Source organism: Crocodylus porosus, unplaced genomic scaffold (genome assembly GCF_001723895.1).
Source record: "Crocodylus porosus isolate Cpor-Errol unplaced genomic scaffold, CroPor_comp1, whole genome shotgun sequence".
NCBI classification, from domain to species: domain Eukaryota; kingdom Metazoa; phylum Chordata; order Crocodylia; family Crocodylidae; genus Crocodylus; species Crocodylus porosus.
In genome coordinates, this window is record NW_017728949.1 from 49,847,995 (window position 1) to 49,859,793 (window position 11,799).

General features: G+C 46.9%; 1 protein-coding gene across 1 annotated transcript in view; it reads left to right on the forward strand.

Annotated features, from left to right (window-relative positions):
* DPP4 (dipeptidyl peptidase 4) overlaps positions 1 to 11,799 on the forward strand; it is a 78,193-nt gene that overhangs the window by 21,637 nt on the left and 44,757 nt on the right. Inside the window, exons 3-5 of the mRNA XM_019553546.1 lie at positions 5,409 to 5,501; positions 5,972 to 6,066; positions 6,180 to 6,254. Of these exons, the coding sequence (XP_019409091.1) occupies positions 5,409 to 5,501; positions 5,972 to 6,066; positions 6,180 to 6,254 (263 nt within the window). The remainder of the gene's footprint in view (positions 1 to 5,408; positions 5,502 to 5,971; positions 6,067 to 6,179; positions 6,255 to 11,799) is intronic.

The window sequence follows — 11,799 nt, forward strand, 5'->3', positions numbered from 1 at the left end:
CCAGCTGTCTTCCTGCCCTTTGGATAGGGGGCTGGACTCGATGATCTCCCGAGGTCCCTTCCAGCCCTAATGTCTATGAAATCTATATATTCACTTCTGAATGGATTAATTGGAACTGCCAAGTTTTGAGAAGCGGTTTGAAAGACCATTGTACTCATAACAAGTTTTGATTAAGGATGTTTCCCTGGAGGAAAGATATGGTTTTTCTTCTTTCTTTTCTACATCCCTTCACATATTTCACCTCTTTCTAGTTTGATTTTTGCCATTCTTTCTCTTTCTGAATTTCTTTTCATTACACACTTTTTCCCATTCTTTCTCACGTCGTCTTTACTCTGTGAGAGGTACCATGCACTAATTGTTCTTGTTTTTTGCTGCCAGGAAACCAGTAGTAACAGATGACAGAACAAGGAGCAATGGTCTCGAGTGGAAGCTCCATCCTTGGGGGTTTTCAAAACCTGGCCAGCAAAGCTTTGGCTGGGACAATCTAGTTGGGGATTATCTTGCTTTGTGCAGGGGGTTGGATTAAATGACCTTCTGAGCAAATTTTGAGGTGGCTACAGTCCCCCCCATAGCCTCCTCCTAGCACCGCCACTGCCGCTGTCTGCCCCGTGTACAGCCCACCCCAGCCCCACTACTGGGAAGAGCCTGGCACTGCCCCAGCAGCCTGCCCTTACCCTGCACACAGATCCAGGGGCACGTGCCCCCTGTGCCCTCCCAGGCTACATGCAGCGGCAGGAGCTGACCCCCGCTCTCCCCCACCTCCTGGACAAGCCACTCGCAGCTCCATCCCGTGCCCTGCCCTGGCTGTGCAACGCCTGCTCCAGCCCCAGCCCAACTCCCTCCCTCACTGTGGGGGCCTTGATCTGCTCCCCCATGCCCCTTCCTTCCCCCCTCACCCCTTCCCCCACAACAGACTTACCAGCCAGGTGCCACTTTCTGCACTGTATGACTGCATACCAGAATCAGATCGGTATCGGCTGATGTGGCTTGTTAAATTCGGCCATCAGTATCAGCCCAAAAATTCTCCCTCGGTGCACCCCTATTTTATATCAGTTATTCTCAATCAGGTTATCATGAGATCCTTTGAAGGAGTGCTGTGTAATATTACCACTGTTAGGTGTGCAAACAGCAATGCACGATTCAAAAGATAAACCCAGAAATTTCAAGTAGGACTCCATAGTGTCAAGAACATTCTGACCTGCTGTGGCCTTTCACGCTCTTTACAATGGAAGAATTTCTCTATTTTTTTCTGTGATCAAGAAACAAGGGAAAGCTAAGAGCTGGCTTTTCCTGAGAGGTGCCCTAAATCTAAAAAGGTTATCACTGGGTTATATGATCTCATATTTCAAGGCTGCTGGCTTTTGCTTCTATGATCATGGATCCTTCCATCTTTCTTCTTACCATTGCAGACAAGTGCAGCTTGTGAGATCTGTGACTTTTATCTTTCTCAAATCTCTTGAGCAGAAGGCTGGTTTATTTAGTACTACACTCTCCAAATTTGACTCCTACCTCATTTCTCAGGTTGGAGTTCGTCTTGTACATCAGAGTCCCACCCATCCATTACCAGCTACCTCCAAACTCTATCCTTGTTTCTCCTTCTGTCTGTCTTTAAAATCTCACTGCTGATTTCTTGTGTGGGCAAAAGCACCTGGTCATGACATAACTTCTGAAGTTGACAGTGGAAATGTCCTCTTTATAATGGGTCTCCGGTGGCTGTAATTATCTTTAACTGAGTTGTATTTCTTAATCTGGGGCTGTCCAAGTGGTGGCCCATGGACCACATGTGGTCCCTGAGGGGTTAAACTGCAGCCCCTAGATTCCTAGTCTGAGTGCCATTCCCTCCTTTGCTCCTGGCTACTGCTGCCAGAGTTCCCAGGCTCCCCCTCCCTCCTCCAGCTTCTTTTTCCTTGCCTCACCCATGGGGGCTAGGGCTGAGCAGCATGGCTCACAGGGCTGATAGAGCCCATTCATGCTGGTGTGGTGCAGTGGGAGTTGCTCACTGTGTGGCACTGCAAGTCACACATCCACATGTGTAGGGGGCTTGTGTAGTGCAGCATGTTCATGCACTGAGACCACAGGGCATGTCAAGGGCTCATGTGGTGCATCAGGGCTCATGCTGTGCAGTGGCAGGAGAAAGAGGAGCGCATTGGGAACCTACACAGTGTGGCAGTGGGTGTAAGGAGGCTCACGTGGCACAGTACGTGGCCTACACGGCCTGCAGTCCCCAGTTGCTTGGAAAATGGAGATCCCTGCTTTAACCCAAAGGTTGGATGATGGGTCATCAACCATCTGCAGTTTTGTTTATTGTTGTCTTTGAAACACTGCTGATATTTATAATCACTTCAGTATTTACTTGTTGAAATTCATATCTGTATCTTAATCACTTCTCACTGCCAGCCCAAAATGGGTTTCTTTGGTATCGTCTTTCCTTGAAGAGAAAAAAAAGATAGGGAGAAATACAAGTTTTGCATGTCCCTGTGCTATGTGCTGACTTCAGGAATGCTACCATTCAGCACCCTTCCTTTTCCTGGATTCCAGTACACTTCAGACACAACTTGCTAATTACTTTCCTAGTTTTGTCCTTGCTCTGCTCTGTCTCTTGGACCTAGTCTTCATATAATCTGACCTTGGTCTTCTCTCCATTCCTTCTGTTCTATTGACTACATAGATAAAATGAAAACCTGTATGATACTCAGTATCTATAATCATGATGATAGCAACTAATCTGCAAAATGTACATTGTTACTTATCATCCTGAAAGTGCTGACTTGATGGTAAAGTTTTAGTCCTTATTGGAGGGGTACTTGTGTCTTTTATGAAAGACTTTTTCTCCCAAGGGTTTTTTTTCAGGCTTTTCAGAAAAAAAAATCACCTTTCTTTTTGGATGAACTTAGTTTCAAACCCTTTTGTTCAACTTTAATATTACATCTTGTGGTGGCAATAAACCTAGCAATCATTTGGAGAGAAGATACATTAGATAAGTCTAGCTTTTATTATAGATAGTATATATTTAACCAGACCTTCCACCATAAACTTATCTTAAAAGTTTGATAAAAATGATTTAATAAAAAATACACCATCTGGTTTACAAGTTTTATTGATCCTGTTATTTAATGTGTTTCATTTCCACCATCTATGAGGCTCAAGTTTGTTAATAATTATATAGATGGTGAATGATAAAGTCTTCAGTAATATGAACTTTAATGGCAAGTGTTATATAAACATGTGATTTAATATTGTGTGCAATAGAACTTTAGAGTTGTTACAATCTAGCATGCTTTTATACTCAAGTGACAGTTTTGCACTTACAGCTAAAGTAATTCAGGGCCCATCTTCATAACTTTGAGGCAAAACTATATTCTACCAAGCAACGTCACTGGGTTTAAATTCCAGCCTAGTCCATTTCTTCCTTTGACACCAGAGACTGAAAGTGCTAGAAACCTTATGGATGAGTGAATAAGCTAATATTTATGTTCCGTATTCCGTTTATTCAGAGAGATATTTGAAAATATTTCATTTCAAGAAAATAAAGAAGCTTTGATCCTGAAAATCCTTGAATAATGTGTGGCAGAAACACAAAATGAATGGATGCTACAAATAATAGAGAGAACTTGGTCTAGTCCTCAGCATTGGGTGGGAAAAAGTCTCAAACTCCCTGTGCGATACTGTGGCAAGGAAGTTTGATTTAAATTTAAATCAAGCAGTAATGGTCTGAGTACTGAAAGTAGAATGAATCTCCATTGGTTTAGAGTGGAGGGAATGTAAGTTTTGCCTCTTTCTCTTTTTTTAATAAATGTGTACGTACTTCATGGGATGGGTGGAGCAGAGAATTTAAGACCCTGTCTTTATTGCCAATAAGGTGTTCTTGGTTTTGTTTTCAACCAGTTCAGAATAGCCATCTCTGGGTGCATCTACATGTGCAATTAATGTGAAGCAATAAACTCTGGAACAGTTCAAGCCAGACTTAACTGCTCCTGGGGGTCAGTGTCAACATGTGCACCCAGAACAGCAGCAATTTGAGCCAGGGCAGAGCAGGCCTCTGGCTGTCTGGGCTGACTGGGCACAATTTACACTCCCAGTCAGTCTCTACACATGTATTTCAGTGCAGTTAGTTACTCCTCTGCAAGACAGTACTGTCCCTGACATTACTTTCTTACAGTGGAGTTAATTAGTTTACTGTGCCCTAATACCAGTGAACGTGTAGACTGTGATGCTTATCTGTAGGGCTAATTAGTTAGGCCTGTGCGAATAGGGAATGTTTTGGATTCGGATTCAGATTCAGCCAATTTGGATCGCTGTCCCCATTCAATTTGGCTGAATCAGAATCAGCGATTCGATGCTGTTTAGGTGCTGATTCGGCCCCAGCCTCCTGGCACTTGAAAAAAAAGCCCTGCACTCACCAGATGCAGCAGCACCAACTGGGGCCTCTGGGGGCTCATGGCAGAGCCCCCCCATGCAGCGTGGGGCAGTGGAGATAGCAGGGATCGAGTCTCCCCCCCACCTCCCACACTTGGCAGCCACACAGCAACTGTCACCATGCCCTGTCAAGGAGTAGCTCCAGCAGTCAGCTGGAGCCCAGTACCGCTAAGCCCCAGTGGCCCCAACACCCAACAGCGCGCAGCAACCTGCTGAGGCATGCTGCACTCGCACCATGGAGCAGCTGCTACGTGGATGCCAGACAGCAGGCATAATTCCCTGCTGCTCCCCACTGCCCCACGCTGTGAATGGGGGCTTTGCTGTGAGCCCTCAGAGGCCCTGCTCCCCACTCTGCAGCCAGTTTTTTTTCTTTTTCTCTTTTAAGTGCTGTGAGGCTGGGGCTGGGTGAGGGATGGGGCCAGGCAGGGCAGCCATGGGGGCTTCTGCTGTGGTTCCCCCTGCCTGGGGAGAGGCAGGCACAGCTGGAGGAGCTGCGGGAGAACCTGTAGCCACCTGGCTGTGTCTGCCTGTCCCTGGCTGATCTGAATCTCTGAATCTCTCCGAATCAGCGCTGAATCGATTTGAAGGGTTTGGATTCGATTTGACCCTTTTAATGAGTCTCCCAGTTTGATTCAGATTCAGAGATTTGGCCGCTGAATCGGACCGAGTCTCCTCTGAATCGAATCGGCATCCGAAGCTTTGCACAGCCCTACTGATGAATCTATTCTGCAGTAAAGTACACATATAGATGCACCCTCTCTAGAATTCCCCTGGGACTTGCCTGTGGTTTTTACCATGAGGTTGCTAGATGGGGTCAGCAGGGATTCCTCCCACTTGTGGCTGACTTGACTTGCAGTAAAACTCAGGTGTTTTGTTTTCATTAATGCTGTACATCTAGGTAGCCACAAACTTGTTAGTTAAATTGTGATTTATTTAGTAATGAATCTTTGGCAGGTAGGTCAACTGCATCCAAATCTTCATCTCTATTCTAGGAGGTACCTCTGACACACGACGAACATTTACCTTAGAGGATTATCTGAGTGATGGCTATAACTACAAAAGATACAATTTGCAGTGGATTTCAGGTAATCCATCTAATACTGATAAAGTGTTCTTTCTGCCTGTCTCTGTTATTTGACACCCATGTGAACAGCAGGCTGCATTTACCTGAATGGAACTAGCTGGTATGTGAAGAAAAAAGTTTTAAATGATTTTTGCGTGGTTGTAGAATGATGCCAGTAATGACAACAGAATGAGGATGACTGATGATTCAGTGTTCAGCTGTATCTTCCAGCAAATTCCTGTGTTGCTTGTGATATGAGGGCACATTGCTTGCTATGGGGACTCGAGGGTATGCCTACTGCTCCAGCCTTTGGTAGGATGCTGCATAGTCCTTCCTTGTGCACCTTTCCATTCATAAGTCAGTGGTGGAATTGGAAGATAAGGTAGAGCTCCTTTTCTTTTTAGGTGCACTGAGTTCCCCAAGGGAGTTGGGGAAGCATTTTGTTTTATGGTTTCTCTGTGTTGATCTATAGTTTCTCTCTTGTTCCCTTAGGAAATGAATACGTCCACAAAACAGTGGATGGCAGCCTGCAGATTATCAGTGCTGATAATGGAGCAGTCTTAAAAACTCTGAAAAATACCACAATAGTATGTCCATATATTGTACATTTTAGACTTTGCTTTGATTCTTTCCTTTTATGTATTTCCTTTATATATGTAGCCAGTGTGGCATGTAACCAGTCTGTTTCCTTCTTTGATAGAAAGAAGTTGGAGCTACCACAGCTATGTTCTCTCCAGATACAAGATTTGCTTTGCTACAATCTGGCTATAAGAAGGTACTAGTGTGTTCTCTCTTCTGGAGTTGAAGAGCTGGAAACAGGGGAGCTGGGGACTGATTGGGCAAAAAGAGTTGGAGTGGTAGGGACTGGGAGGAAATGCAGTGCAATGAAGCAATCCTGTGTAAGGCTGCTGGCAGAACATTAAGACAGACGCGTAATTGGAGTCTGAGGAATGTTATGCCCCGTTCTCCAAACTGTATGACCAGCCATGCCATGTGTGTATGGCAGGTTGCATAATTCAAGGAATTGGGCAAAAAATTCCTCAAATTCCAATTGTGTGATTGCTATTTGTTGGGCAGGGGGGGACTATTTGATGTCCACGGCATCACGGTTAGGACCGTTAAAAGCTGTGGGCTGCTTCAGAATGGCCGCCGGCGATTGTCAAAGTCCTCTGGACCCCATGCGGGGGTCCAGATGTAGCTCTCCCCAGCTGGGGATGAGTAAAAGCTGGCCGCTGCTGCGCTGTGTTGAGTTGTGTTGGGCGACCGGTACTCTAAAAACATCAACAGACTAAAAAAATGGACGGGGGTATCCTCCTGGCATCCGGCACTCGCAGTTAAAAGGTTAAAAGCCTAAAAACCCCATGCTGGGGTTGCCACTGGGTTGGGCGACCAGCACCTTAAAAACACCAAGAAATTCTGGGGGACAACAAAAGAGAAAACAGGGCGTGCACATGCAGGGTCATAGGGCCAAAACAGGTGCTCCCTGGGGGGACACCGAGCAGAGCACCCTGGACAGCACCCACTGGCTCGCAAACTTGGAGATCTCACCAGCGGCTACTGCCCAGTGGTACTTCACCCAGAGACACACGCGAAGGACACCAAGGAAAAATGTCCCAAGGTCACCGGGAGCCTTCCTGGCCAGAGCCTCCTTCCTGGATAGCTAGATGACAAGCTTGGCCAGAGCCAGGAGGAGGTTGACCAGGAGGTCCCAGGCCTTGGTGGGGCTGTCATAGGCCAGCTGGGCACTGTGAGTACATTAATTTAGTTGCAGACTGACTGAGCACTGCAACTTTATTAGCCATTGGGCTTTTTCGTTTGGGATCGAGGAGGTGATGTTGGGAAGGAAAGCAATGACAAGTTTTACTTATAAAAAAAGAATAAATTTTACTTATAACAACAAAAGATATAGTTTACATATATGACAGTTAGTAAAAAATTTAAGCTAATAAGCAGACAACATAACAATACAGATTAAAATTGACAGTGATTATAAAACAGATAAAGAAATTAACCAAGAGTTCCCACTTGGTTAGCAACTTATCAATAGTCTCTCAGTTAGAAGATACACGTCAAATTGATTCAGCGGTCGGATGTCTCTGAACTGAGCTGTCCAAGGGAGAACCGGGGGAGGCCCCTCTGTCAGAATCTGGTGCTCGCTCTCATAGATCCATGGGGGTATGGGACAGCAATGACCTTTCTGTTCTATCCTTCCCTGAGGGTTACTTAAATGTGTCTGTTCTTTTATATCTTATCCTAATTTTTTGGTTATATACCCATTCATAGTGTTACTTTATAGCTGTTATCCTATGGGGTTAAAAGGTGTTAGAAATTATTATAGTAAGTTACTGCTCAAGCTTGGGTTTACCCAATAAGCAAATCACAGTACTTCACTTTGGGGTCTGAGATTAACGTGTCCCTACCTAAGTTTAACCTACTATGCTAATTATATTTTGTGATTACGTTTGTTAGTTTGTTACTGATTTTAAGCAAAATTTCATAAATCAGGTACGTCTATGGCTATAATTCTTAGTTCCGTTTTTTAAAGTTTTTGCAGTCTGAAAATCAGTATAAAAAGCTATATATAAATTTTCTTTCAGACAAACAGGAAACTGCTCCTAAGGCTACTTCAGATACTTTCAAAAAGCAGATTTCTCTTTGTTAATAACCCTTCTGGTTCTGGCCAACACAACTTACACCTTGCTTTTTGAAGTATTTGCTTTATAAATATGATTTTTGCCAGGTGGCGTATGTAGCATCAGTGCGAGCAACAACATTTATTTTGGCATATGGGAGGAAACTGAGTAAGTACCCTGTCCCACAGTAACATTGACAGGTTCTCCCTTGCCAGTCCACAATCCATCACCAATGACTGAGAGGCTAGTTTCACACTTCTTCGATTGTAGCTGGGTGTTCTCAGTATCTTTGTGTGTCTGAGGCCTTTTCAGTGGGTGCAGTCTGGGGTGCGGGAGCATGTAAATGCCCCATGTGACTGTTGGGCTTCAAGTATCCGCTCTCGAGCAGCCCTCGCCCAGGTGACGGACATAGGGCATTCTCTGGGCACACATTTTGGGCCGAGCAGATGTTTCCGCCACGACTTGCCCTCCCTGATCTCGCCTGCCACAGCTTGTTGGTTCCTCAGTGGTTGGGGATGGTTGTTTGGTTTACTCGGTGGCCCACGGTTCACCCGACGGTCATTTCACAGGGCTCTGCCACCCCTACACCTCAGCCACACTCTGCCTCACATGCAATGTTCTCCATTGGCCTTGGCCTCTTCAGTGGAGTTGCGCCCTCCTGACAGCCATCCGTTATGCCTGATCGCCAACATGGGGTCGGTCCTCTCGTTTCTGACCCTTCCCCATTTTTCCTCCTTCTCTCTAGCCCCTTCTCCCAGGGAAACAAACAAAAAAAAGAACCTCTGAGGCTCTCCCCTCGGCCCCGATACTTGGGGTAGCTCACATGGCCATTCCCTCCTTAACCCCTTCATGCGTGGAAACAGAAAAAGAAACTGATCACCTAAGGAGCCCTAAATTCAAGCATACCCCTTGACGTAACTGCGCCCCTCTCGTATCTTTCCTACTATTTTAACTCAGGGCACCCTCTTTACCCTCCGTCAGCCCTGGAAGCCCTTCACGCTCCGTTGCTGACCCAGCTGGAAACAGCAGTGATACTTGCCTCTATTGCGACCACCCAGGGACTTCTCTCAGGGTCCTTCCCTCTGGTGTGGGTCCCTGCTTGCCCTGAGCCCTTTGACTCTCCCACCTGGGATCCTGCAGGGTATCCGGTCTGTTCCTGCGTCCATTCTCGGGTCTGGGGTCCCTGGGTCTGGGTCTGCTGAGTTCGGTGGGACCTGTGGTGAAGGTCTCCTCCCTTTCTGGGTCTGGCTGGGGCTCTCTTTCTCCCTCTCTCTCTCCTCTCCTCCCTTTCTGCAGTGTCAGCTGCCATTTTTATTTTTGCTGCTCAGTGTCTGGAGCTGACATCACCAGCCAGCCATAATTGTATAAACAAACGGCTGATGAGCTGCGCGGGCTTTTCCTTCCACCCCTGCTGCTCCATGCCTTCTGCCATGGGTAAGTTTTTGTTTTTTTTCCCTTGTATGTCCCTCCCTGGGACATAACCCTCACATAAGCTGCCTTGGGGTGGTTTCATTGGGTTCGCATCTCCCTTACCTGTGGTCATAGGTAAGGTCGGGCATTCTTGCCGGTTGATGCCTTGTCTTGTGTTATCGCCACATCTGGATAGAAAGTCAGCTGTTAGATTGTCGCTCCCTGAGCGATGCACTATGCTGAACTTAAAAGGGTGTAATGCCAATGCCCATCTTGTTATACGTGCATTATCAGTTCTGGCTGAGTTGAGCCACTTGAGAGGCGTGTGATCAGTGACAAGTGTGAACTCTCTGCCTAGTAGATAATAGCGAAAGTGCTCCACCACCCACTGGATTGCAAGGCACTCCCTTTCAATAGTTGCATACCTTGTTTCGGCTGGCAGTAGTTTCCGGCTCATGTAGACCACGGGTCACTCCATGCCTGTGTCCTGTTGCACCAGGACAGCCCCAATAGCTGTTTCAGAGGTGTCGGTCTGTAATATGAATGGTTTGTCAAAATTAGGGGTGTCATGTATGACCACGTCCTCACACAGGACCCTTTTTAACACTTGAAATCTTTGAAACATTTCCCCCTTCCACTTGATCCCCCTTCTGTTTGGCCCCTTCAGGGCCTCTGAGAGTGGTGCAGCTATTTCTGAAAATCAGGGGATGAATCTACGATAATAGTTTACCAGACTGAGGAAAGATCGTAGTTGTCTGGGTGTTTGTGGGGCCCAAAAGTTATGAATGATTTCAACCTTGTCATGTAGAGGCCGTATGTTTCCTTGCCCCACGAGGAATCCTAGGTATTTAGTGTGTTTCTGTGCAACCACACAGTTGCAGAAGATTGCGGTCAAGCCTACCCCACTCAACTCTGTTAATACGGCTCTGAGGGCCTGTTGATGTTCCCATGATCAAGCGAATATGATGATATCGTCGATATATGCTGCTGTGTATTCTGAATGCAGTGCCAGAATGGGCTCCATCAGTCGTTGGAAGGTGGTGGCAGTCCTGTGTAGTCTGTACGGCATCTTTATAAATTCATGTAGGCCCCAGGGTGTCCTGAAGGCAGTTTTGGGGCAGTCACAGGGCCCCACAGGGATCTGCCAGTACCCCTTGGCTAAATCCAATGTTGTTATGAATTTAGCTGCTCCGATTCGCTCTACCAACTCTGTCACACGCAGCATGGGGAAAGCATCAAATGCAGCTATTTCATTTAGTTTTCAGTAATCCACGCAGAGCCATAAGGTCCCATCTGGCTTTGGGACAGGTACGAGGGAACTTCTCCAGGGGCTTCGAGAGGGCTTGATGACGCTGAGTGCAAACATTTTTTTGATCTCCTTCTGCACTTCCCTGCTAAATGGTGCAGTATTGGCCACCACCGATCTTGTACAATCACGCCTGCAGGCATATAAATGGTGTGGTACATATCCCGTACACAACTGGGATCATCCAAGAATACCTTCTTAAACTCCTCCAGGAGGATTTGTGTCTGTCGGGGAAGAGGTTCGACCTCTACCGCCTCCCTGTGGCAGGGTCGCTTACTGGTCACCAAGGGTCCGCTCACCATGTGTTGGGCGTTCACCCGCGCTTGCCTCACCTGCCACGACTTTGATATTAGAGTTGGTTCCGGTGTTCTGGCACGTGTCGTCCAGTCAGGGGACTCCTCGATGTCTGCAGGTCTCGTGTTGCTGAGGGCTCCGCAACCCCTACACCCTTGCCCGTTCCACTGGGTGGTGGCTGCCTGTCCGGCTCAGCCACTCAGATTGTCCCGAAAGAAAACATGTGTATTAACGCAAAATATTACGGCCAGGGGTTCCGCGTATAAAGCGACGGCTTCAGCCTTCTGCCGACAACCTCCTGTGTTCCCTGTATGCCGTGGGGTCTAACCCCTCTCTAGCTCCCAACGAGCTCTGTTAGGGACCTTGTCAGGTTCCTCAATTTACAGTTTGGGCTCCCTGCGGCCGTTCTGCCCCTATTGCAGGAGCTACAGCACTTATGGACAATAAGTGCCCCTTATAATAGAGTCAGTGCGGTACCCGGCTCCCACTGGGTTCCAGCCGCTCCCGACTGGCAATATAACAGTGGTCCCCATCTTCAAAAAAGGGAGGAAGGAGGACCTGGGAAACTATAGGCCAGTTAGTCTTACCTCGATCCTAGGCAAGCTGTTCGAGAAAATTATGCTGGCACACATCCAGGAAGGGCCAGCAGGGGACTGCATGCTTAGGGGCAACCAACA